Here is a 26,140-nt window from a genome sequence, read left to right as displayed (position 1 = left end):
CACTGAGAGAGAAAGAGAAAGCTGCACAAGACCAGGCCAGAGCTGGGGACAAGGAAGGCTTGAGGCTTTGTGGTTAAATTTGTACTAATGACTAATTTATAAGTGCAAGCAGCAGCCAACTGGGTTGAGGCTGAAAGAGAAATCAGAGTGGCTTCCTGCCATCAGTGCCGTATCAGGGTTCTGTCAACAGTGCCAAGTGTGGCATAGGGAATAAAACTGTCACCAGGGCCGTTTATCAAGAAGGTGAACAGGATGGGTAAGCATACAGAATCATAATCCCTCAACCTGTCCTGGGGACCCAGGACAGTAAGGCACTTCCTGTGATATGACATTCTGGAATCATAGGGTGACCAGGGGTGCTCTAGTTCATGCCTGGTCCTCTCCCAACACTATCCTTTTTAAAGGGAGAGGTACAACAGGGAAGCAGTGCTGTGTGCACCCAACTTGCCCCAAACCAGTTTCCCTCCAAAGAATCCAGGGAAAGCAGAACTGTTCACAGCTCTCCACCAGCCGGAGTCGGAGAGTGGGTAAAACATCCTGTATCCCCCTGTGCCTGTGACTTATCAGGCCAACATGTTACTGCCATGCCTAATTTAAAAAATAACACTGGAATGACTTTTCTAAGGATATTCATTTATACACTGACAGTTTTATACAGACTAACACATTTAGTTTTTCCAAAGGAAAATAAAGAGAATCTCTGTGGCTAACATGGCTATTTTGTTTTAGCTTCACATGTGATTATTTTAGAAGCATCTTGTTGGATGTGGCCTTTCATACTCAGCAGCGTTTATGTCAAAATAAATCATAGTGAATGTGTATGATTTTCTTAAGGGCCACCAATTCATGGACTGAGGTATTTTTTATGAGCCACTTTTATAAACTTATAATAGCAAAGTGATCTGAGATTCGCTGCTCAGTGCTCTGTAATGGTCTATGTGGGAGGGGAATCTAAAAAGGAGTGGATATATGTGTATGTATAGCTGGTTCACTTTGCTGTGCACGTGAAGCTAGCACAACATTGTAAATCAACTATACTTAAATAAAAGTAAAAAAAAAAAAAACCCTAAAAAAAAAAGTTATCTGAGATTCAGAAGTTGGAATTCTGAAAAACAAGGTGCCATCTAAACAAGGGGTTGGCAAACTATGACTCATGGGTCAAATCTGGCCCTTTGCTGGGTTTTGTAAATAAAGTTTTATTGGGACACAGCCACACCCATTCATTTGAGTATGGTCTATGGCTGCTTTCACAATACAATGGCAGAGTTGAGCAGTGGCAAGACACTGTATAGCCCATAAAACCTAAAATATTTACTACTGGCCCTTTAAGGAAAACCCCTGATCTAAAACGTGGTCCCCAGAACAGCAGTATTGGCATCACCTGGAAGCTCCTCAGAAACGCAGACCCTCAGACTCCCCTCTGAGGAATCTGTGGTTTAACAAGGTTTCCAGGTGATTCTGAAGCAAGCTAAAGTCTGAGAAACTCAACTGTGCAAACAAAACACCTAGGGAGCTTGTTAAAACAGAGATGCTGATTCCCAAAGGCTGGGTAGAGTCCAAGATTCTGCAGTTCTAAGGAGCTCCCAGGTGATGCTGATACTGCTGGTCCTCCAACCAGACTTTGAATAACAAGGGTCTGGTATGTTTCCCGGGCATCATCTGCAGCAGAATTACCAGTGGTGCTATCCAGGGCAGTTTTTTAAAGGGGGCAGGCAGAGTTTGTTCTGAGGAAACCAATTCAAATGCTTTTAAATGAACCCCAATAGTACAGCTTCCCAGGGCTTACCTTCTTCAGTATTTCTGTGTTCAGCAGCATGTAAATGTCTATAGTACGACTTTCTTCTTTAGCCAGCGCACTAAGATTACAGTGCATTGTTAGGCAAGAAATTCCTGGCTTTTCGCAGTCCTGAGAAGAACAAACAGAGAATGATCAAACCGTATTAAGAACAAAGACAAGAGCACAGCATTTATAGCACAGAGGGCACTGTGAGCTTCTATTCTGCGGACCAAGGCCATTCCAGGTAGAGGAAATCCATAGGAAGATGCAATTATTCCTTCTTGCCACCAGAGGGCAATCAAGGGACTTCCTTCCTGGCAGGCACCAGAACATGCCTTCAAGTCTAAGCTCACTGGTGCACCCTACCAAAAAACTGGATTTGCAAGGAGAAAGAAGGGTTTTTTTTGTGTTGTTTTTAAAGAAACACATTTACATATTTTGGGAGCATTCCTCTTATGAGTTTTGAACACAAGGTGCATGTCCTAGATCATGTGATTTCTGCCTGTGAAGTGACAAATACACTTTCATGCCCAATTTTTAGGTTGGGCAAATTAAAGGGCTACAAAGTCACATGACTCAAGAAACCACAGGAGTAAAGAAAAACACGTTTAACCAAGAAAACACACGAATTACAGCTAGAAACCTAAATTCCAAATTTAAGTTACAAAGGAGGAATTCTTTTGTATTGTAGGATCCAAAATGTGCAAACATACCTTCACGATGTTTCACATGTGGGGTAAAAATTTCAGCTAGATAGAGTTGCATCCGTCAAACAACTAGATATCAGTATATCTAACAATTCTAAGGGCTTCAAAAAAAAAAATAGCTGATCGGGCTTCCCTGGTGGCGCAGTGGTTGAGAGTCCACCTGCCGATGCAGGGGACACGGGTTCGTGCCCCGGTCTGGGAAGATCCCACATGCTGCGGAGCGGCTCGGCCCGTGAGCCATGGCCGCTGAGCCTGCACGTCCCAAGCCTGTGCTCCGCAACGGGAGAGGCCACAGCAGTGAGAGGCCCGCGTACCGCAAAAAAAAAAAAAAAAAAAAAAAAGCTGATCATCAGCATTATGTAAGTAAAAATATTCCAACTTTCCAAATGGCAAACAGTCCTACTACTTCCACTGCAAAAAAAATTGAGGAAGGAAATGTCAGCGAGACGTGCCGTAGCCGAAATAAGGAGCTGAAGAGATGTAACCAAAGACATGGAGACAGGAGGTTGTGGAAAAGCATCTGATTCCATCTTTAATACCTTCACTTTTAAAAAAGTTGAGGTATAACTTACATACACTAAAGAGAATAAATCTTAAAGATCCATCTTGATATATTTTTACATATGTTTATAACAGATCAAGATATAGAACATTTCTTGCACTTAAGCAGGTTCCCTCATGCCCATGACTGTCAATATTCCTCCAAAATTAACTGCTACCCTGACCTCCATTGTCATGGATGACTTTGCTATTTCTGAACTTCATGTAAGTCAAATATTACAACACGTGTCCTTTTGTCTCTGGCTCCTTTCACTTAATATTATATCTGTGAGATTTACTTATGTTGTTGGTGTTGCAGTTTTTATTGCTCATAATACACCAGTGTATGGGTACACTGCAATTGTTTATACATTCTCCTGGTGATGGACATTTGGATTGTTCCCAGTTTCTGGCTATTATAAGATTGCTGTGAACATTCTTGTCCATGTCTCTGGGGGATACAAGTACCCATTTCTCTTGGGGATATACCTGGGAGTGGAACTGCTGGGTCATAGGGTACAGATATGTTTAGTTTTAGTATATACTGCCCAATAGTGGTATACAAAGTGGTTGTATGAGAACCATCACTCTTGATTAGACTCATACTAGTGGGAGAAATGTTTAACTTTGTGCTTGGTGGGTTGCAAAGGTTTTCCCTTTGCCAGCCAATGGAATTAGAAATGTAAATTTAACACTTTGATAGAAACCTCAGGCTGAAAAATAGGAGTTGACTACAGTCCTTGTGACTTCCTAAGCCAATTGATTAAAACCAGATTTGGGAAATAATAAATGCCAAATAGAAGACTGGCTTCTCATCTCAGACTTGCCTTCCTAATGAGGACCACCCATGTTAACCCAAGCAGTAAGCAAATTCTTACCAAGACTTTTCTTCCCGACTTTGTGAAAAAAGCAAATATTGTATGGAAGATATTTTCTGGTTCTTGAGGGATGATACAGGGGGTTGGGTTTTTCTGGAAAGAACAGTTTCCCTTCTCCTGGCCCACCTGAAAATGAAAAGAAACCTGTCAGAGTGGTCCATCCCAAGAAAGGATCATGAGCCTGGAATCCCTTATTGTAGAGGAGGTTGCGGTAGAGCCCAAAGTCAACTGTTCCCCCTGGTCGATTCTCCAGGGGACAATAATGGCTGAAAAGCTGAAAGGCAGAAGTAGTAGCATCAACAAGGCCAAATAATAAAAAATGTGGATGCTAAGTTGTTAAATAATTGAGATGGCACACAACATGCAAGTGAGTTGTGACCAAGGAAGAGTGGACAAAATAAACTTTAAAAACATCCTTACATCAACTCTCTGAAATGAGCATTCATGTTCTTTGTCTGGAGAAAGAAAATGAGGCTCAGGTTAAATTACTTGCTAACAATCACACAGACCAGAACTCAGGTTTTAGACCGAGATCTTCTGAGTTCCAGCCTTTAGGCATGGCCCACTGTCAGAGGTTTTCAAACTGTGTTCCACGGAACCTCTAGGTGCTATGGAACCCCTCAGTGGATTCCCTAGAGAGGAGAAGGGGCACCAAGCAGGACTGCTCCGGGCTCCCATCTCTGTTCCAACTAGAGCATCAACCACACATAATGTCATTTAAAACCAGGATTCTGCTACCAAAAAAAAAAAAAAATTTGGCATCCACTGCATTGAGCCATACAGGAGCTTATATGCCCTGGGAACCCTTGCTGAGTTACCTGATTTTGCTTCTGACAGCTTCTGAAAGTCCAGTGGAAAAACAATGCTGAGCAACAGCAACATTAAAAAAAGATCAAAACAACAGTACATAGTCTTCCATGTTGGTTTAAGAACAATACTATTTTTGATGCCTAAACTGGAGAAATGTTGAAAAAAACAAAGCCTTCTTTATATATCATCATATCACACTGTGTGTAGTTGAAGCTTTGACATGACTTAAGGTCAAGTTGCAAAATTAATCGTTAGTAATTCATAATTTAGGATTGTGTTTACAATCTGATTTCTAACCAGAATCATCTACTTAAACTACACTCTCCTATCTTTAATGCCTTTGAGTAAAATATAGTGTGTTTACACTGATTCAAGAATGTTTCAGCTTCTCATTCATGGTAGGGAGCAAGGTCTAGTTTAAAGTTTTTACATGGAAACTTCTAACTTAAGCTAACAATGCTAATCTTTGAACAATGAACTTTAAAACAAGATCTCCAAATTTAATCTCTATTTTATCTTTGGTCTGAACACATATGCCAGGATTTACTATATATGCCTGAAGATAAATAAGATGAAGGTTTATTTCCTCAAATTAACTCTTAGAAAATAGAGTGTTGCCTTTAAAAGTCTCTCATAGTTTGGGGACTTACTGTTCTTTAAAATGCACTGCATTTTGTTTGTTTGTTTTTGGCTGCGCCTCTCAGCTTGTGGGGACCAGGGATTGAACCCGGGGCCACGGCAGTGAAAGCGCCAAGTCCTAACCACTGGACCACCAGGGAACTCAAGGGACTTACTGTTCTTTAAAACAGTAAGTAATGTGGTACTCTCTCAATTGCTTTATTCGAACCACAAAATCTGGGAGGAAACACCAGTCTGAAATGGTCTCAAACAGTGTTGGTTTTGGATGCTTTTCGAGGTCACTAGAAGAATTAATGGGAAGGAGGCAATGAGATTTAACATAGATGTGGTGATTATTCCTGGGGTGCAACTGTAAGTTGTGATAAATATTTTAAAGCTCATTTTTGGAAAGCAAAACATTGGCTGATTATGTCGTGAGAATCAAGAACAATCACTTCTAAGACAGATGAGAAAAACAACTGCTGTAATGTTATGCAAATGGGTATTTGTGTCTTACAATAAAATTTCAGCATCAAACATGGATTCAAAATGTTCCGCATTTCAAATAAATTAGATGAATTGAAGATGATATGCTTTGGAATACTGTCAACTAAAAAAGTGGCTTTAATAATGCTATCCATTGATCTCAAAAGATGCACATCTGCATAAAATCATTTTGTGAAATGTGTGAATAAAAACAGTAATATAAATTAATGTAGTATTCTTGTATAATTTTTTTTTTTTTTTTTTATAAATTTATTTATTTATTTATTTTTGGCTGTGTTGGGTCTTCGTTTCTGTGCGAGGGCTTTCTCTAGTTGCGGCGAGCGGGGGCCACTCTTCATCGCGGTGCGCGGGCCTCTCACTGTCGCGGCCTTCTCCTGTTGCAGAGCACAGGCTCCAGTCGCGCAGGCTCAGTAGCTGTGGTGCACGGGCTTAGTTGCTCCGCGGCATGTGGGATCTTCCTGGACCGGGGCACGAACCCGTGTCCCCTGCATTGGCAGGCAGATTCTCAACCACTGCGCCACCAGGGAAGCCCTCTTGTATAATTTTAAGTGTGCGACTACATGATTAGGTTAAGTATTACAAGTAGGTATTTACTTTTCTAATTTTTTTAAAAATTGAGGTTAAAATTTACATTCCCTAAAAAATGCCCAAATCTTAAGGGTATAATCTGATGAATTTTGACAAATGAAATCACCCACATAACCACCACCCCAGTGAAGGGACAGAGCACGTCCATCCCTCCAGAAAGTTTCCCCTGGCCCTTTTCCAGTCAATTCCCATCCCCAGCCCAAAAGCAATCACAGCTCTGATTCCTGTCAAGTTGGCCAAAAATCTGTTAAATTTACCTCTTTAGCAAAGTGGTGGATTGTGTTCTTTGGGGGTTGCCCTCTATTTGGGCATATATGGCACCTCACAGATAGAAAACATTTTGTTCACTGAACATTTGAGAACTTGAATGTGTGTGCTCATGTTAATTCCAATCATATTTCACTCAGAAGCATGTGGGTCTCCACTTTTCCTGTTTGTCTTCTGGAGTGGACATTTGCTGAAAAGCCGCTGGAGAAACAGTCCTTCTGCAGCCCTGTGGGATTCATGTTCTTCTGTGGAGATGACCAGGCCTGGACCCCCAAACACATTTGGTCTGGGTTGAGAGAGATGGAACTCTGAGTCTTGCAGGATGCATCCGTTCCTAATTAAAATCAGGGATGGGGCAGAGCTCCTCCTGGCTCTGCAGTGGGCGATTTGGGTTTCCAAGCAGGGAGGGGAAGTGTAGGAGCAGAGTCCCAACCCAGCCAGGTTCACTGTCATGCCCACAGGACACCAGCACCTTGGGGGAGGGTGCTGGGAACCACAGGGAGAGGTGGGAGGAGCAACCGGTGCCAACACGTGGGGCACAGACACACCTTGGAGCTCCATCTTCCTCTTTTCCCCTAGTGTCTTAGGGGCCTGTGAACAGAGTGATGACAGGGACGTGATGTGATCTGATGTGACATCTGATCTGCCTCAGGGGAATCTGGAGGAGGGAAGTGGAGGCTGAGTCTGTGGTGAATGAAAGTCTCAGCCAGTCATGCTCCCAACTGTGGTTACATGGGAATCACTTCAATCAGGGAAAACAACGTTTTTCCGGGAGGTTCAGGGTGGTCCTCTCTCAAAGGAGGCTGAAGGTTGCTCCGTGCTGCGTGGGTCTGGTTCAGACCAGCTAATCTGGTTGTAGACGCTCCCTCAGCTAAAATGAGCAACTTGGTCCCTGACCAGGGTCATGAGGGCAAGGGATTGTTCTGTGTGCATGGATAGAACGTGTGTGATGGACACAACGGTACCCGACACTTGTGCAGCCCTTACTGCGCACCCCTGTGAGGCGAGTGCTATTACTGTCAGCATTTTACAGATGGGGAAGCTGAGAGGCAGGGGGGCCAGGTCTCCCGGGGGCAGGCAGCAGAGTTGGGCTGCAGCGCAGGTCATCCAGCTCCAGAAACCTGTTTGCAACCACTTCCCTGCCTCTTAGGTCCAGAGGCTGAGGATGGGGCTGGGGTAGGAGTCATGGAGGGGTGGGGGGTGGAGGTGGAGGTGGAGGGAAACCATCCCTTCCTGTTCTTACCCCAGTCAAAGGGAAGGAACCATGAGCCTACAAGCCCAGGAATCCCAAAGTCCTCCACCCTGACCCACTTCTGCTCCATGGGAGATAAAGTGCCTGCTGGCTGGGAGGCCAGGCCACTCCATGCTGTCTCAGGCTGGAAGGGAAACAGAGCATCCTGGAATGTTGTTTCTGGAAGGCAGCTCCAAGATCATACGGTCCCATGGCCTCGGCTGACAGTAAGGAACCAGAGGCCCTGAGTTCCGTGACTCGTCCACGGTCACGTGATTGGTTGGTGGCAGCAAGCGGCACCCAGTGAAGGAATCCTGGGGCACAGGTGGCCTTGATGAACTTGACGGTCCTGGGCTCCTAACAGCTGATGCAGTTCAGGTCTCTGGGGCCTCAGTTTCCCCACTTGTGAAATTAGGATGGTGGCCTACGTGATCACTAAGGTTGTCCTCAGTTGCTAATTATGCCCCTTGAGGATTCTCCTGCATTTTCATTAGAGCGGGGGTCACCTAATCTCCTGCTACATAGATAAGCAATTACTGAGCACCCACCCCCCACAACTGGGTTCTAACCACCCCGTCTGGTGGTAAAATCATCAAGGAGATGCAAGGTTTTCTTCTTGCAGACAATCCAAGCACTATGGCACTCATATCCAACAGCTTCATTTCCGTGGCTGGCCAGGGACTCTGCGGCCACTGCCCCCTGCTCATCCCTGTCCACCCACTTCTCATCTATTTTCCAGACTCTGTGAGTCCAAATGCTTCCCATGACACGGCTGCTCATCTTCCAGGACCTCTGGGGGCTGGAATAGGCCGTATCTACTGGAATGTGAATAAAAGAACTTTACCAAACACACAAAAAAGGACAAGAGGATACAGGACACAGTGTTAAGGCTGAATTTGGCAAATGCAGCTATTGAGGGTTTGCTGTTGCCATTTGGCCCCCGCCTCTCCCCTCATCCTGACCCCAAAGAAAACATTGTGCAAGTTGAAACCAAGAACTGGTGGTGATTTGGGAAATTGTGGGGAGCCCAAGAGAATGGGGACATCACTTGGTGGCAGAGTCCGGGTCAGCCTGGGTCAGAGGAACCTTCATAGTCAGAAGTCTTCAAGGGCCCAGGCCTATCCGAGGATGAAGTGTCCTCAGTGCACTCCAGGTAGCCTGGCAAAGCCTCATTCATGAAATACTGGGTTTAAAGTATGAACTGGGGCTGATTCATGGGTAAAATACTGAAAAAGGGAATTAACTCTCTGGGTCGAATTTATCATTACCTGCCACCAGGTGGAAAAGGACCTCTAGAGCTTTTACTAAAGACTCTCTAGGGTGTGGTGGTCTGATAAAGGGGTTGTAAGAAACGGCATTTCCTGTGGCCTCTACTGAGGGGCCACATGTTGTGGCCTCAAAAGAGGGGTCTGTACAAGGTACTTATTGCTGTCGGCTGACCTAGAGTGAGAGAGAGGACACAGGTCTCTCCCAGGTTCCCAGAACACAGCAGCCTTAATAGAGTCCCTGTCCCTGGGCCTGAGGGACAGGAAAGTCCTCCAATGTGTTTCTAAGTCTCTTGCTCCAAGCACATCACCCTGGAAACCAATTCCAGCTGCTTAAGGCCCCATCTCTACGCAGATATAAATGGGAAAAATACTAGCTAACACTGGGTGCTATTCTAAGAGCTATGGGATACACTGAATCCTTATAACACCCACTCACAGAGGGTACTATTATCAGTAAGTGACATATAATTTATTATCTAAATGGGGATATTTTTGAGAATGAAGTCGGGGAGTCAAACAGACAGAATAGCAAGACAGAGACATAGATCAGGTATGAGCCAGGCACACTGGGACATCTGGTCTCCTGAAGTTTCACCCCCATTTTACAGATGAGAAAACCGAGGCCCAGAGAGGTTAAGGAACCTGTTATGTACCTGTCAGCTTTGACTGTGGAAGGAGTACCATCTCCAAAGTCTCCACCACGAAGCTCCCTGTCCAGCCCCACCTTCCTTGCACCCAGGATGCACAGCCTCTGTTCCATCATCTCATGGTTTATCCTTTCACAGCCCTCAGAGCAGGGCTCCTATTGTAGATTGTCAATCTACAAATTTCTCTCTCAGCCAACAAGTCAGTCTCTGTCATGAACTGCATCCCTGACTCAGAGGAGGTGGCATTGCAGGTGAATTCTGGAGGAAAAGAGAACCTGTAGAGAGTAAAGGGAGCAGGGGAAGGGAATTCCAGGCAGAGGAGAACAGCATGTGCAAAGGCATGGAGGTGCAAACAGTAGGCTTGAGTCTAGAGAGCCTGGGAGTTCAACGTGGTCAAGCATTGGATGAATGTTGGGGAGTAGTGGCCAGAAATGAGGCAGGTGAGGTGAGCCTGGACACAGAGGAGGGCCTTGTAGGCAAATCACAGAGGTAGGAAGTTATCCAGAAGGTGGATTAACATGTCTCAAAATTAAGGAACCACTTTTCCTTAATTATTGGCATTATTGGTATATTTTTGGTGTTATTGGTATATTTGGTATATTTATTATTTTTGGTATTACTGGTATTTTTTTTTTTTTTTTTTTGCGATATGCGGGCCTCTCACTGTTGTGGCCTCTCCCGTTGCGGAGCACAGGCTCCGGTCGCGCAGGCTCAGCAGCCATGGCTCACGGGCCCAGCTGCTCCGCAGCATGTGGGATCTTCCAGGACCGGGGCATGAATCCGTGTCCCCTGCATCGGCAGGCGGACTCTCAACCACTGCGCCACCAGGGAAGCCCTACTGGTATATTTTTAACAGGCTAAAGCATGGATGTCCCCTTTCTACCAGCATCAGCCTCATTCCTTAACCATATTCCAGCTGGCTGGGTTCTAGGGATGGGAAGGGTCACCAAAGTGTCCCTGGCTTGATGCTCCCTGGACATAGTACATAGGAAATAAAAGAGAAATGGAAGATTAAATTAACAGAGGAATAAACTCAGTGACAACAGTTCTGCCCAGGAGCCAATCCTTGCGTCTCCACCAACGTGGGTCTTGGGTAAAGTCTGGTCTAGAAACTATGTTTGTTGGAATGACCTGGATTAAAGGGGGGCATAGGTTCATTTTTTAATAACATGTGTTTCATGTTAACTCACATTTATCTGTTAATCGTTGACTTTCTGTTCTCTGTTACATCCCTGGGCCACTTTTCCATATCATGTGACACCGATCACAGCTGATGGCAACTGGGTAAACATGACCCGTCCCCTGACAGGTCCACCTGCTCCTCTGAATTCACACGCCCCTTGAGCTTAAAAAAACCCAGAGAATGTTTTGAATGCCTACTTTGCTAATTCAATTACCTACTGCCTACTCTTGGAACCACGGTATCTGAAGATAATAAGTTCCCTTTCTGCCACGGGAGGCTGAACGTTGACCACAATGGCTTTGCGGATATTAATTTTAGGACTCCAATGTTTGAAATAAATATAGCCCTCATAAAAGGGTCAAGAAATGACACCAACTGGTTACTTAGGCCGATATAAGATGTTTACTACTAGAAAGAGAAATAAGAGCTACATATTTTCCATTCAGCAAAACGTAAACTGTGATAGTTTTTTTTACAGTCTTAAAGAACCCTTTTTATTATCTTTTATGTTAAATCATATTGCTATGATTTTCTTGATATTGCCGAAAGAACAGTGAAAGATGACAACATTTTAATAATAAATCCTAAGAAAAATACTTTTATGTATCACCGTTCATTTCAAGACTGTATAATGCAGACCCAGAATAACCTAGAAGGGTTGGGTGCTCAAAGTCTCCATTTATTCACTCTGATTTCTTCAACCGCAAAGACATTATAAAAACAGTGATAACCATCTTGGGTAGTTCCTTATAATGGATATGCCCAGTTCTATGTTACCTATGTATTTGAAAGGTTGAGAACACAATTTGTGTGTGTGCACATCATTTAAAGGTAGGAGTTGTCAAAGGCATCCTTTGGTAGACCTCTCTCAAGAGTTATGAATTCTTTTGCTTTGTGAAAAGGGTCCCCTTGCTTATCAGTTTGGCAAGTTCTGATTTTCTGATATTTACTTCTGTGTGTAGCTACAGACTTCAATGTGTTCCTACAAATAGACAAAAAGGAGAAGTATTTTGATGATCACAACAATACAAGGTAAGTTAATATGAGGTTCTAGCTTTGGACAGGCCCTCCTAGCCTCACTCCGCAAATAAAGAGCTGAATTCTGGTTTTGAACTGAAATGTGTAAATGAGAGCACAGAACAGCCGTCCATAAATAAGAGCCCGTTGACAAAACTGCAGAGTTGGAAATGGAGCAGAAGGAGCAAGAAATGTAACAATGACCTAGTGCCTTTTAATTTCTAGAAAGGGAAAGACAGCAACTCAAAAAAGCCTGAAAAGACCATAACTTCAACTCCAGATGTCCTTTCTCTTTCTAGCTGAAAAGTTATCTTCTAAATGAAAGACTTGCCTCCCCAACCCCCTTCCCCATCCCTTAAGGCCATCAACACTGGGAAAAATTGCATTTGATCTGAAAGGTCAGTGTGTTACTGAGACCAAAACTGAAACAGGAAATAAAGGGGCAAAGCCTCAAAACCAACATTCCAGAGGAAAGAGAGAGCACGATCCATCGTACAATTTTGTCCTCTGTATGAATATGCTATTATTTCATAAAAGATATCACTTCTTATCATAAAAGGCAATGATTTTTTCCCACCAGCTCTAGGGTTTGGCTAAAATAATGGTGTTCCTCCCCATCCCCCACACCCTTTTCCTCTGGGTGTCACAGGCCAACATGCTGAAAAGTCAAGAGTGCAGGCCACCACCAGGCTGCCCAGTAAAACAGCGTTCATTTACATTTTATCAGAGAAACCCAAGTCTCCCCCACCCCACCCCGGCCCCGCCCCACGAGGCCCATTTCAAAGCACGGGGATGGCCTTTTACTGGAGTTTAAGTGATACAGATGGGATGTAGTTTCAGAGAAGCAGTGACACCAAAGAATTTCCAGATGTGGTCAGATTCTCTTTAGCAAAAAAGAGAGACATAAGAATGTTATCTGAGTACTTGATGTGCATGCCAAAAATACTTTCCTTCCACAGATAATGAAACATTTTGGAAGCAGAATGGTTTGTTGATTTGAATATTAAATGAGTCAGTAGCCCTGATGTGGGACATAACACAGTCCCCGGAATTGTATTGGCTTATTTAAGCTCCGGTTCTAACTCTTGGACCCATCTTGTAGTGAAGAGTGAAGCTCATACCCATCTTACGTTAAAGGATAAAGCAACACACCTATGGAATCGCTGAGTTATCTCTGCATTTATTAGATGCATCACTTTATTATTCCTCTTTTACCAAAAGGTAAATAACAGTCATTTTCTGGATGCTATGTTTCAAGTATAAGCATCTGTCTAACCTCTTACACTGGTTTTCTGAGGGGATACGCATCAGAGCAGTGAAAAGAGAATCCTAGATGTCACTCATTGAATCTAAAGCTTTATTAAGACTTCGTGAGAGTCCTGAAACATGCTTTCGGTCATATGTTTAGGAGAAGTTAAGTGGAGTTAGCACCCTGACAGCTGGGGAGATAATGACTTCTCAGTATCTAACAAGGCTGAGAAAGTTCCTTTTGGGCAGAAGAGGCTTGGTGGGTCTATCAGAAAGGAGTTTTCCTGTTTTCGTGCTTCTGATACACACACAATTAGTCCTCGGCAGGTTCAATGAGAACCATGTGTTTCTGGGCAATGGCTGATGTGTTCTGTTTATCCTCAGTGAGATTTCCTGTTATCAACTTTGCTAACAACCCATCACCCCTGCAGTGACAGGGCTATGTTGCTCTTAAGGAATGAAAAAAGGAAGAAGGAAAGTAAACTGCATAACCACCAACTTCTAAGGCCCATTTGTGTTGGGAGACCAGAGAACACAGGCGCCTCAGCATCATCACGCGCATGCTGCCACAAAGCGTTAATGCTTCTAGATGTCACAGCAGCCCTGCGCACGAGCCCCGCAACCCTGATAGGTGGAGCCCTCAGCCAGTGGGGAGCTGGTCTTACTGCCTTGATTCATTCGCTCTGTCCACAAGGGCTAAAGGGCAGTCTCTGAACCACACTGTGCACGCGCAGCCCAGGCTGGAGCTCATCACCACCTTCCAGAGGGTGCAGCTCAGGTGTAAGCTTGCCCAGAAACACACACGCTTTCTCCCTATAGCCAAACTAAAAAATTGACCCAAGAGCCCAGGAACGTAACTCTTGCTCCAGAATTCCATCAGCCATCTCCCCTAAGTGTTTGGCTTCTGTTGAGAAAAAAAAATTACAGCCAACCTAATTCTGACCCATTTCAGGACCTGATTATTCAACTCACATTCAGACATGTGCAGAAAGAAGGAAAAATTAAAAAAATGGTTTGAGGTCATCACTGAAATCAGCAGACTTGTGTGTGTGTGTGTGTGTGTGTGTGTGTGTGTGTGTGTGTGTGTGTGTGTGTGAGAGAGAGAGAGAGAGAGAGAGAGAGAGAGAGAGAGAGAGAGAGAGAGAATGTCTTCATAATATCTCTGATCAAAATTTGTGGAGTTTAAGTTTGCTCTTCAAAGCCTTCATTTCTAATAAGTGATTCAGCCCCTTATTTCAAAGTTTTACATTTTTACTTTTTCCCACATTGAAATTAAAGCAACCTCTGTTGTGGGTGAAGGGAAATTGTCAAAACATGTCTACTCAGGGATTGAAATTCAGTGCACATTTTCTGAGTTCCTGGAACGTATGAGGTGCTCATTAGATGTGCAGCAGGGTGTGTAGGTGTCTAAGGACACACACCCTATCCTAACGCCCAGAGAAATATTTGTGATGGTGATACTGACAGAGTGGGAGTAGCCAATGCTTTCATTTATTTGAGCACATACTGCATATAGTGCATATGTGCATAGAGTCCGGGCACCAAACACTAGGGATGCACAGAAAACAAGGCAGCTGTGACCTTTACTTCCATGGTGTTTTTAGTCTTCTGGAAGGAGACAGACAATTAAAAACAGTAATTTCAGATAGTGGTGAGTGCTATGAAGAAAACAGCACACAGGGTAATGGGACAGAAAGTTGATAGGAGGTTTGCAACTTTAGCTAAGGTGGTCAGGGTAGACCTTCCTGGAAAGGTGAACTTTGGGCTCAGATCTGCATTATGAGAAGGAACCAGCCATGTAAATATTTGGGGGAAGAGTGTTCTCAGCAGAGGCAGGTGCAAAGGCCCTGAGGCAGGACGATCTGGGAAGGCATCTGGGAGGGCTTGAGGGAAGAAAGGATGTGTGAATTGGGTCTGGAGGAATGAGTGGGCTTTCCACAGCCAGAGGGAAGGGAAGGGAGAAGCATTAGTAAGGTCAGGAGGCCCAGGGAAGTGCATGGTGGGTGGGTCAGCAGCCTTCGTGGTCCAGAGTGGCTGGAAGACAGGGTCAGGGGTGAGGTTAGGGGCAGAGGAGGTTGCAGAACATGGCCTGGAAAGGTGGGAGGATCATGCAGAGTTTTGGACCTCATGGTTTTGGCCACTAAGATCTCCTTGTTGATCTTTTTACAGAGAACCTCAGGGTGTCTCTGAGAGCTACACTGGGGAATTATTAGGAGTAGAAAGCACATTTTCAAATGGTAAATCAGGTCCTCCCTGCCAGAGTAATAACCGTTTGTGATGAGGAGAGCTTGGATAAAAAGGCATAGTACTTGGGGCTCAGTTTTGTTTTGTTTAAGTAAATTTGTTTTGTTTTATTTTTGGCTGTGTTGGGTCTTTGTTGCTACGTGTGGGCTTTCTCTAGTTGCGGTGAGTGGGGGCTACTCTTCGTTGCGGCGCGCAGGCTTCTCATTGCCATGGCTTCTCTTGTTGCGGAGCATGGGCTCTAGGCACGCAGGCTTCAGTAGTTGTGGCTCGTGGGCTCTAGAGTGCAGGCTCAGTAGTTGTGGTGCCCAGGCTTAGTTGCTCCGTGGCATGTGGGATCTTCCCGGGCCAGGGCTCGAACCCGTGTCCCCTGCATTGGCAGGCGGATTCTTAACCACTATGCCACCAGGGAGGGGCTCAGTTTTGAATTTTTATTTATTTAGATACTAAGAGAACAAAGAGAATGGCTTAGGATGGGAAAAAGAGAACTAAAGGAACTGTGATATTTTGGGGAAGAGAAGTGGGAAGAATGACTAAGTAACAGCTCAACTTCTCCACAGAGGGAGCTAGGCAACTGTTTTCCATTTTAACTCAGAAAAGGTCGGGAAATTAGAGCATGATGAACTGAAGATAGTCATAAAAAATGGGATTCAAGGCATATCAGAATGGCTTAACCTGGAGAACCTGCTGGAAGCACGGTTCTGTTGTACTGGGGAGATGTCTCACGGCAGAGGGTTGGATCCCATAGAACCCCACCCCCACCCCATCCACCCCAGGGCTGGAAATCCATCTGCCCCTATTGGAGAAGGGTTTCTTCCCCTCCCCGCTTATCTTCTCATCACATAAGCTGTATTATTAACAGTTAACTTTACATGACAGCATTTAAGTTACAGGATATCAGGGAAAAGAATGAATATCACCCAAACACTTGGCATCCTAAGGAGGGTTTCTAAGCCTTGAATTCTTGTTTGCAGGAACCTCCCAACCAGGATGAGTGGTGATTTGGTTTAGGGTGAGCCCTCGAATTTCTACAGAAAAAACAGAATGAAGGAGAGGAAGAAATTTCTACAGAAAAAACTGAGAGTGAAGGGGCTTGTGTCTCAGAAGACAAACTTACAGTTACCAAAGGGGAAAGGGGGGTAGGGGGAAGAATAAATTAGGAGGCTGGGATTAACATACATACACTACTATGTATAAAATAGATAACTAACAAGGACCTACTGTATAGCACAGGGAAGTCTACACAATATTCTGTAATAATCTATAAGGGAAAAGAATCTGAAAAAGAACATACATACATATACATATATATATATATATATATGTATATATATACGTATATATATATGAAACTGAATCCTTGTGCCGAACACCAGAAACTTACATGATATTATAAATCAACTACACTTCAATTAAAAAAAAAAAAAAAGCATGTGTTCACCAAGAGGGAAAGTAGTAGACACTGGAAAAAAAAAAGTGAGTTTGCTTTGGGTTATTTGCTGGGTTGCTTTAAAGTGTCAGGCTTGGCTTATGTACAGGTTATGTCTTGGCCTCCAGCACGCCTGCTGCAGGGAGATTTCTTGTTGCAACTACCCTCCAAACATAACTAAGTCATAAAACCCAGGACCCTCCTCATGCAAAATGTGCCTTAACAGCCAGCCAGCTTCAAAAATCAGTGTTACTGTCAACTGCTATGGCCAGCGAGATAAGTGATTCACTCTGGGAAGAGAGCTCCCCCAGAGTGAGTGCTGACGAGTACACACAAAGAGACTCCTGGTTTCCAGTTTGGACTCGGACACCACCACGCAGGGGCAGCATGCGGGGTTGGAATTGCAAAGGAGAGAAACCAAGTAGCGCCAAAATCAAGGAAAGAGAATTATCAGAAAACACAGACTTGGCAAGGCCTTATGAACAAAGAAGATCACCTTACAAACTCCTGCGACAACTTGGGTCCTCCCCCACCCCAACCCTGAATGAAGGTCTCAGAAAGACCTGCTCTGACATCTCCATTTAAAATCAGAAACTTCCCCACTCTCACCCCCTTGCCTCCTTTATTTTTTTCCAAAGCATTTCGTATTATGTAATGTACTATACATTTTACTTATTTATTACTTGCCTCTACCAGAATGTAAGCTACGCGAGGGCTGGAAATTATTATTTTTTGTCTGTTTTGTTCCCCATAGTAACCTAGTGCTTGCCATAGGGTGCATGCAAAGCATTTGCTGAATAAATGAAGGTGTGGATTAAACCACCCCCCAACCCCCCAACAGCCTTTCGTGGCAAGGACTGTCGTCACCATTTTATAGATGAGGAAAGGGAAGCTCGGAGAGAATTAAGTAACATGCTTTAGACCACAGCTTAATGTGCAAAGGAATCACTGGGGATCTTGTTAAAACACAGATTCTAATTCACCAAGTCTGGGTGGCACCTGAGATTCTACCTTTCTCCATTTCTCACTTCCCGGTGATGCTATGGCTGCTGGACAGCTACAAGTCCAGACAAAACGGTGTTATGAGGCCTTGCAGGGGCTGTACAGTTTACTGGTCAAGAGCAGACATCAACCTAGCTATTTACTGACCCTGTGACCTTGGCCATCCCTTCTGTCTTTGCCTCTGTTTCCTCATCAAACTATCATGAATATTAAAAGAATTTGTCCAGGTAAAGTATTTAGTACAGTTCCTCATCTATAGTAAATTCTTAATAAAAATTTATTATCATTATTATTGTTGTTATTAATATTATTACTACTACTTTTTTAGCCTAAACCTAACAGCTCCTTCTCAGAATACTAATGGAGTATTATTATTTTCTACTTCACCAACATAGGAAAAGCCTACATTTAAGCTGAGAACAATGACCACTCACATCTACTATCAAAAAGTTAGAAACTTCTACTATATATACTATGTGAGAATTCTGAGGCAGGATCTGAAAAGTGGAATTGTTGGTATTCGTATTTTTAATTCTGATAGTTACTGTCAAATTGCCCTTCACACCAACAGTATTTGGGAGTGCCCATTTGCCCTCATCTTAACCAACAATGGATATTAAGAATCTTTTAAATTTTTGCCAGTTTAATGGGGGGAAAGACCTCATTTTCATTTGAGTTTGCATTGCTCTGATTACTGGTGAGGCTAATGTTTATTTGCCATTAAATTTTTTTATATGTTTGTCATTAAAATTTCTTCTGTGAATTTCCCGTTCCTATCCCTTCACCCATTTTTATAATTTTTGGCATTTTCCTTATTGATTTGTAGAAGTTATTTATATATTATTTGTCTGTGAACTATGTTGCCAGTATATTCTCCCAAATATCTTTTAGTTTTGTTTATGATGTATTTTGATCACACAAGATTTTGGTAATTGTATAGATTTAAATTTGTCAGCCTTCTCTTATGGGTTCTAGAATTTATGACTTGCTTATGAAGAAGAGCTTTCCCATCTAAAGATTATGGAAATATTCAGCACTTTCTACTAATACTTCTTCTTCTTCTTTACATATAATTTTTTCATCCATCTATTTTTTTCTAAGTGAGGTACAGGTTTTCCGTAATTTCTTCCCAAATGGATAGACAATTTTCTTCATTTATTGTGAAGGAGTTTATACACCTCGATTGTTTGGGGTGATTATTTCATCAGATATTTCTTCTGCTCCCTCTTCTCTATCCTCTCCTCTGGAACTCTAAATATGTGTATTTTGTTATGCTTTATGGTGTCCCCAGGTCTCTGAGGTTTTACTTGTTTTTCTTTACAGTTGACCCTTCTTACCCACAGGTTCTGCATCTGTGGATCCAATCAACCACAGATCGAAAATATTTGGGAAAAAAAATTCCAGAAAGTTCCAAAAAGCAAAGCTTGAATTTGTTGCCTTCCAGCAACTATTTATGTAGCATTTACATTGTATTTACAACTATTTATTACATAGCATTTACTTTGTATTAGTTATTATAAATAACCTAGAGATTATTTAAAGAATATGGTAGGAAGTGTGTAGGTTATAGGCAAATACTATGCCATTTTATATAAGGGACTTGAGCATCCACAGAGTTTGGTATCCATAGGGCAGTCCTGGAATCAATCCTCCACAGATACTGAGGGATGGCTGTATTCTCTTTTCTTTCAGTTCTTTTTTGGTTTTGCTTGTTTGTTTACTGACTTGCCAGGACTATTCTGTGGAGCCTGTTTCTCATGAAGTGTGTAGCCTCTAATGTCTCTGCTCAGTAGTTTTTTCTACACTTGTTTTTATTTTTTATTTTTTTTTTTGCGGTACGCGGGCCTCTCACTGTTGTGGCCTCTCCAATTGCGGAGCACAGGCTCCGGACGCGCAGGCTCAGAGGCCATGGCTCACGGGCCCAGCCGCTCTGAGGCATGTGGGATCTTCCCAGACCGGGGCACGAACCCATGTCCCCTGCATCGGCAGGCGGACTCTCAACCACTGCGCCACCAGGGAAGCCCTACACTTGTTTTTATTTTTAAACCTGGTTTCCTAGAGGTTGTCCTGGATCAGTATAGCTTAATGATCAGTCAATGTTTGGTCAGAGGCTGCACAGAAATACCTTGATCCAGTAAGGCTTCCACCCTTAGCCGATAGACCTGTGTGTGGCTTGGGGAATGCATTCAAAGGTCAGGCAGTTTATAAGTGTGCCCAAGCTTTTACTTGTGGCATTCACAAAGCCTCATATTGAGTCAATTGATTCTCTTGGATTTTCTAGGGAGACAATAACGTTGTTTGCAATAGGGATACTTTGGTTTCTTTCTTGACAATAAAGGTTATTCATTTCTTTTTATTCCTATAACATCCAACACTGCTAAACTGGAGAGACAAAAGCAGGAACTCATGCCTCCACTCCACAGGTGGGACAGCTCCTAATGTTCCAGCATCAGGTTGGAGTTTTCTATAGGTTCTGATAGGGGGCCTTTGTCAAGCTGAGGAAGTTCCCTTCCATGCCTTCCTTACTAGAAGTTAAAAAAAAAAAAAAAGTGGATGTTAAATTTAATTTTTGACTTTTTAGAAGCCCTCATCAAGACAACCATCTGGTTATATCATCTTTCATCCCTTAACTATTAATAGAATGAATAATGTTAATTTCTTTATGGAGAATCAACCTAGCATTCCTGGATTACATCCTTCTTTACTCAGGATAGATTCTTCTAAAAGGAATTGATTTGCAAACATTTATTTAGAATTTTTGTATCTGTTTTCAAAGTGAGTTGGCCTGCAGTTTCCTTTCTTGTGTTGGTGCCCATTCTCCATTTCTAGTTTTGGAATAATGGTTATGTTAGTATTCTAGAATGAGCTGTTCCATCTTTTTCTACTCTCTCGAACAGCTTATATAACAAAGAAACTATCTGTTCCTCGAAAGCTTGGTAGAGCTTACCTAAATAGCTACCTGGGTCTTGTGCTTTTTCAAGGCACAAGTCTTTGACTACACTTCATTTTTCTTTAATTATATAAGTTTCAGGTGTACAGCATTATAATCTGATGTCTGTATACTACTCATATTTTTTCCTGAGGTAATTGGTCTAGTTGGATTTTTTACCTCATAACACTTCTTTTAGGCTTTTTATATTTGTGGGCATTATATTGTGAAAATAATATCTTATAATTTAAAAATCTTCTCCATGTGAGTGTAGTTCTTTGATCATTTCTAGGGTTGTTTTTTGCCATTACCACTCTTTTTCATTTCCTGATCAAATCTGCTGTAGGTTCATCTATTTTACTGGACAAAAAAAAGCCCCCGTTTTTAGTTTTATTGATGTAGGATACTTTTGATCTTTTTCCATTTCACGACTTTTGCTTTATCTTCAATGATATCTTCACTTTACTTTCTTATAGTTGAATTTATTTTATTGTCATTTTACTAGCTCTTGCTGTCAATTTAGGTCACTTATTTTCAGTCTTTCCTGTTTTCTGTATATGAGTAGTGACATTTTCTTCTGTGTGGGTTTTGTCTACAACCATTAGTTTTGATATTAACAAGCTTTCACTGTCTTTCATTCCTAATTTGTTTATCCCTTCCTCTTTGATTTCTTTTTTATCTAAAAAGTAAATTAAGATGGTGTTTAAAAATTCCCAAGTAGTTCTGCTTTTGGTTGGTTGTTTGGCTAAACTTTTGTTGTCAACTTCCAAGTTTATTGCATTGTGGTCTGAGAATGTGGCTTGTATTACTTTTACTTTTGAAATTCTATTGGGATTTGCTTTTGTGGTGCAATACGTGGGTAATTTGTGAATGTTCACATATGTTTGAAAAGAATGTGCATTCCCTTATTTACATACTAGGAACTCTACTAATTGCTCCATATACATTAACTTCTTCCATCCTCACCATGTGAAGTAGATAGTCCATTTCACAGGAGGAAAATAAGCTTGGAGAATTTAGGTGACTTCCTCAAGGTTACCAAAAGCTGGTAAGCAGGCAAATACTAATGAAACCCAGACATTCTGACTCATTTTGGTTTTTCTCTCTCTAAGAGATCACAATTGTTAGCTGCATTATTCAAATACTCATGATTTTTGAGGAAAGTGTATTAAATTTTCCTGCAGTAACTGTGAATGTGTAAATTTCTCCTTGTTTTTCTGTCAGGTATTACTTTATATGTTTTTTATAGCTATGTGATTGGTTATGTAAAAATTCATTTATATTACAAATAATCATTGGATTGTATCTTTTTTTTTTTTTTTTTTTTTTTTTTGCGGTACGCGAGCCTCTCACTGTTGTGGCCTCTCCCGTTGCGGAGCACAGGCTCCGGACACTCAGGCTCAGTGGCCATGGCTCACGGGCCCAGCCACTCCACGGCATGTGGGATCTTCCTGGACCGGGGCACGAATCCGTGTCCCCTGCATCGGCAGGCGGACTCTCAACCACTGCACCACCAGGGAAGCCCTGGATTGTATCTTTAATCATTCTGGAATACATTTTTGGGCCCTGTTTAACAATTTTTTGCTTCAATTCTATTTTGTTTGTTATTAATATTCTTATGCCTGTTTTCTTTTTGTTAGCATTTGCCTTATTTTTTTTTGAATGCCTTACATTATGGGTCATTTTTAAAGGTGTGTCTCTTACAAGTAACTTATGCCTGGGTCAAAAAAAAACCACATCTGAAAGTCTGTCTTTCACTAAGGCATTTAATTCATTCTCAGTTATTCTGATTATTGATATATTTGGATTTATTCTTGTCATCTCATATATATATACATGTAAAAATTTTGTTTCTCCTTCACCTGCTTATTCATGAGTTCTTTCTTTTTAAGTGCTTCTTATTCTTTAGTGGTTTGGATGTCCTACATTGCTTTTATTCTTCTAAGTTGCCATTAAAATTTTTGCATGTTTAAACTTTACTTTTATCAAAGCCTTGAGTTAATTGGTACACAAACTTTTCCCCCAAACAAGACAAGAATTTTGGCTTGCTTTCACTTCCATCTTGCCAGCCTCCTAACTCTTATATTGAGAGCATTTGGATCTTCATTCCAGATTGTTAAAAGTTTAACTGGCCTTTTTTGGGTCTTTTTGTACTACATTCTTGAGAAATCCCTCAAGTTTCCAGTCCACTACTTTACTCTTTTATATCCATTCTACTACACAGCTAATATACTAAGGTTTTTATTCGAATGATCAAAATTTTAAATTTACAAAACTCTTGTTTATTCTATTTCATGCGAATACTGTCTTTTTGCATCTCTCTGAAGACATCAGTCTTGTTCATCCTAAAATCTTCTTCTGTTTGCCTCGTTAATATACCCTCTGGTGTTAGTAATTCTTTTGATAGCAGTTGGTGCCTCACTGTCCTGGGGTAGATGCTAAGTGGGTGATTCTTGGTGGTCTGCTCATCTTCTGTCTGTTCTGTTGACTGAGTCTGCCTCTGGTGACTGGGGAGTGGGCAGTGCGCCCAGGAGGGGTGTGCACAGTAGTACAGGGGGAAGTAGATCTGACTACAAACCCAGCTCTATTACTTACTAGCTGTGTGATGTTGGGCAAGTCTTTGAGTTCTGGTTCCTTAACTTGGGATAATGACCTTACCTTATGGAGCTGCTGTGTGGATTAAATTTAACAGCACATAAAAAAAGCCACTAAAGCCTCAGGACAGCACTAAGTGGTATTCATTTTTTGTCAGTTATTCAGGAGAAATTTTTTCACTCTTTAGCCTTTGATCAAATGTGATCAATTTGATGGTCCCAACACCGCTTTCATTAAGCAGATCTGTCTTCCCCAGATCATCCTTGGGGAAAACAATTCAGTCCTCCATTTCTAAGTTTAAGCTACTGTGTGGTCACTGATATATCAGGTGCATCTTTTCTTCATAGGGATATGGAGATCCTCATCACAAATTAATTAAGGTTCCAGTATCAACTGACTCATTTTGGCAGAAATTAGATCATGGGCATCCCTGTCCGGTGCACACGCACTGGCGGGGGGGAGGGGGGAGGTTACAATTTACTAAGATATAAGTCTTGCTACCAACTTGGATATTCTAATGAATACTGGTATTGATATTATATTGATATCAATATCCTAATGGTACCCTATGGCAAAGTTATTGATGTGTCTCCTTGGAATATTATCCTTCATTCCCACCCAATTTTACTTCCTGGAAATCATGTCAGTTCTTTAGAATCACTGCCCAATAGTAGGGACAGAACAAACCAGAGAGGTAAGCCTTTTCAGATAGTTTTGCAGAAGGAAGAAAGAAGGGTATGGTATTCATTTCATGTTTCTTCTAGATTACTTTTAGAGTTTTTTCAAAGACCCAGGACTTTCACCTGGAATAAAGTTCCAGCCCTTCGCTCTCTGTAAGTCATTTATGACTTTTTTCTTCCTGCATATTATTAGAAGCCAAACCCCTAAGACTCCTTCTCCAGTGTCCGAAAGTTGCTCACAGACAGGTTTTCAGTGTCAACACCTGAAGCTTGAGCCCTGAGACGACCTCCCATCCTTTCCCCTGAACCTTCATCCCCTGTGAGTAAACTTAAGTTTGGAGCAGGATCCCACCCAAGTTCAAAAGGTCTTGCCTTCATGAGCCATAAAGCTTGACACATGTGCTACCTTGGCCCTCTCTTAGGCCTGCCTGTGCTCAGGGTCTCTGCTAAAAGGCCCATCTCTGCAGCAGGCCCACAACAAAGTGAGGTCGTTACATTTTCCAGGCAGGTTCCTATCAAGCTGTGTGAGAGAAGCTGTATCCTCAATCCAAACAGGAACCTTCTCTCAGAAGCAAGTGCCTATGGCTTGTCTCACACGGGTAGTCAGGCCCACAGAAGCCACTCTCCCCTGCAGCAGCCTGATCATTTGCCGGCAACGTCTACGACGTGTGCTTAGCCTTGGGGAGCAGGGTGCCTGGCCTTCCCTAATCCTAAGTCAAGAGAAATGAAGGTGCGGGTCCATGAGCAAACACAGATGATATACCTCAGAAGGAATGATGCACCCCAGAACCTCATCAACTGTCACGGGAAATGACAGTGGTTTAGCACTCCCTGTCACACTGCCAAGAAATCCATTTGCTGTACGCCCTGCAGAAGGCGCAGAGAACAGTCACCTATAAGAGGTGGGCAGAGAGAATGGAGAACCAGGTAGGGCCTCCACTGTACTCCTACACATGCTGACCACTCCCTCTGTCTGGAATGATCTCATCACGTGTTCTCCTGGTGAACATCTACACATCCCCTAAGCCCTGACTCCAAAAGCCTGCTTTGTGAAGCATTTGCTGTCCCCTCCCCAGGGTGGGGTCCATACCTCTGTACATCCCTGGGTCTGGGTGTGCCTCCATGACTGCATTTGGTACATGGCACTGCAATTACATTTCACAGATCTGCCTCCTGCTAGACTGAATTTCTGCCAGTGTTGCATGATTTATTCCTCTTAGTAGAGCCTGGAACGTCATTGGTGCTTTCTCTGCCAGTGTCTGCAGAATAAATCAAGGATGATCTAGCACTTGTGATGATTTTTATTTATTTATCTTTATCACTTCAACTATCAACATGCACTGTACCTCTTGGGGAAATGTCTACTCTGCTATAACTTAGTTATTCATCTTTATTTTATTTATTTATTTATTTTTCGGCCACACTGCGCGGCATGTGGGATCTTAGTTCCCCAACTAGGGATCGAACTCGGGCCCCCTGCAGTGGAAGTGCGGAGTCTTAACCACTGGCCTGCCAGGGAAGTCCCTGTGATGATTCTTATTTTAGATGGGCCGGAGAAGTCTGTCATTCTTCCCCTCTCTCACTCTCTGTTATTTTCATGGTCCTCCCTACTAGGCCTCCTGATGGTCTCTAGGGTCGTGGTGGCCTGCCCATGCTTTGGCTGTGCTGTGGGGAGTCGAGCATCCCCACAGGACTCGGCACAACCCCAGTGGGTGGCAGGCAATGGAAACTGCAGGTCGTTCCTCAGGCCACCACCAAGGCTGTTTCTAAATAAAACACAAGCAGGGTGGTGGGGCTCGGAACACTTGCTCTAAGGGAAGGAGATCAGGAACCTCAGCTGGGTGGACATAGAAAGGAGAAAGGAGTCTCACTGCACTAGGCTTCCTATACTAATCTCTCCCACGTAAGCAAAGACACTCTCCACTCACAGGCAGCTTGACCTCAAAAAACACTTCGGGAGAACAAAAGACTCTCTGGT

At 42.8% G+C, this 26,140-nt stretch overlaps 1 protein-coding gene across 2 annotated transcripts in view; it reads right to left on the bottom strand.

Moving 5' to 3' along the window:
* The window catches only part of ITGA9 (integrin subunit alpha 9), a gene marked incomplete at its 5' end in the record, with an annotated part of 366,449 nt that overhangs the window by 49,327 nt on the left and 290,982 nt on the right, over window positions 1-26,140 (bottom strand). For both annotated transcript variants that reach the window (XM_082664510.1, XM_082664511.1), the window contains 2 exons: window positions 1,787-1,906; window positions 3,903-4,028. In XM_082664510.1, coding sequence (XP_082520636.1) covers window positions 1,787-1,906; window positions 3,903-4,028 — 246 coding nt within the window. The remainder of the gene's footprint in view (window positions 1-1,786; window positions 1,907-3,902; window positions 4,029-26,140) is intronic.

This window comes from Grampus griseus (genome assembly GCF_964374135.1).
Source record: "Grampus griseus genome assembly, chromosome: 10".
NCBI lineage: Eukaryota > Metazoa > Chordata > Mammalia > Artiodactyla > Delphinidae > Grampus > Grampus griseus.
This window is presented reverse-complemented; position numbering and strand designations above follow the sequence as displayed.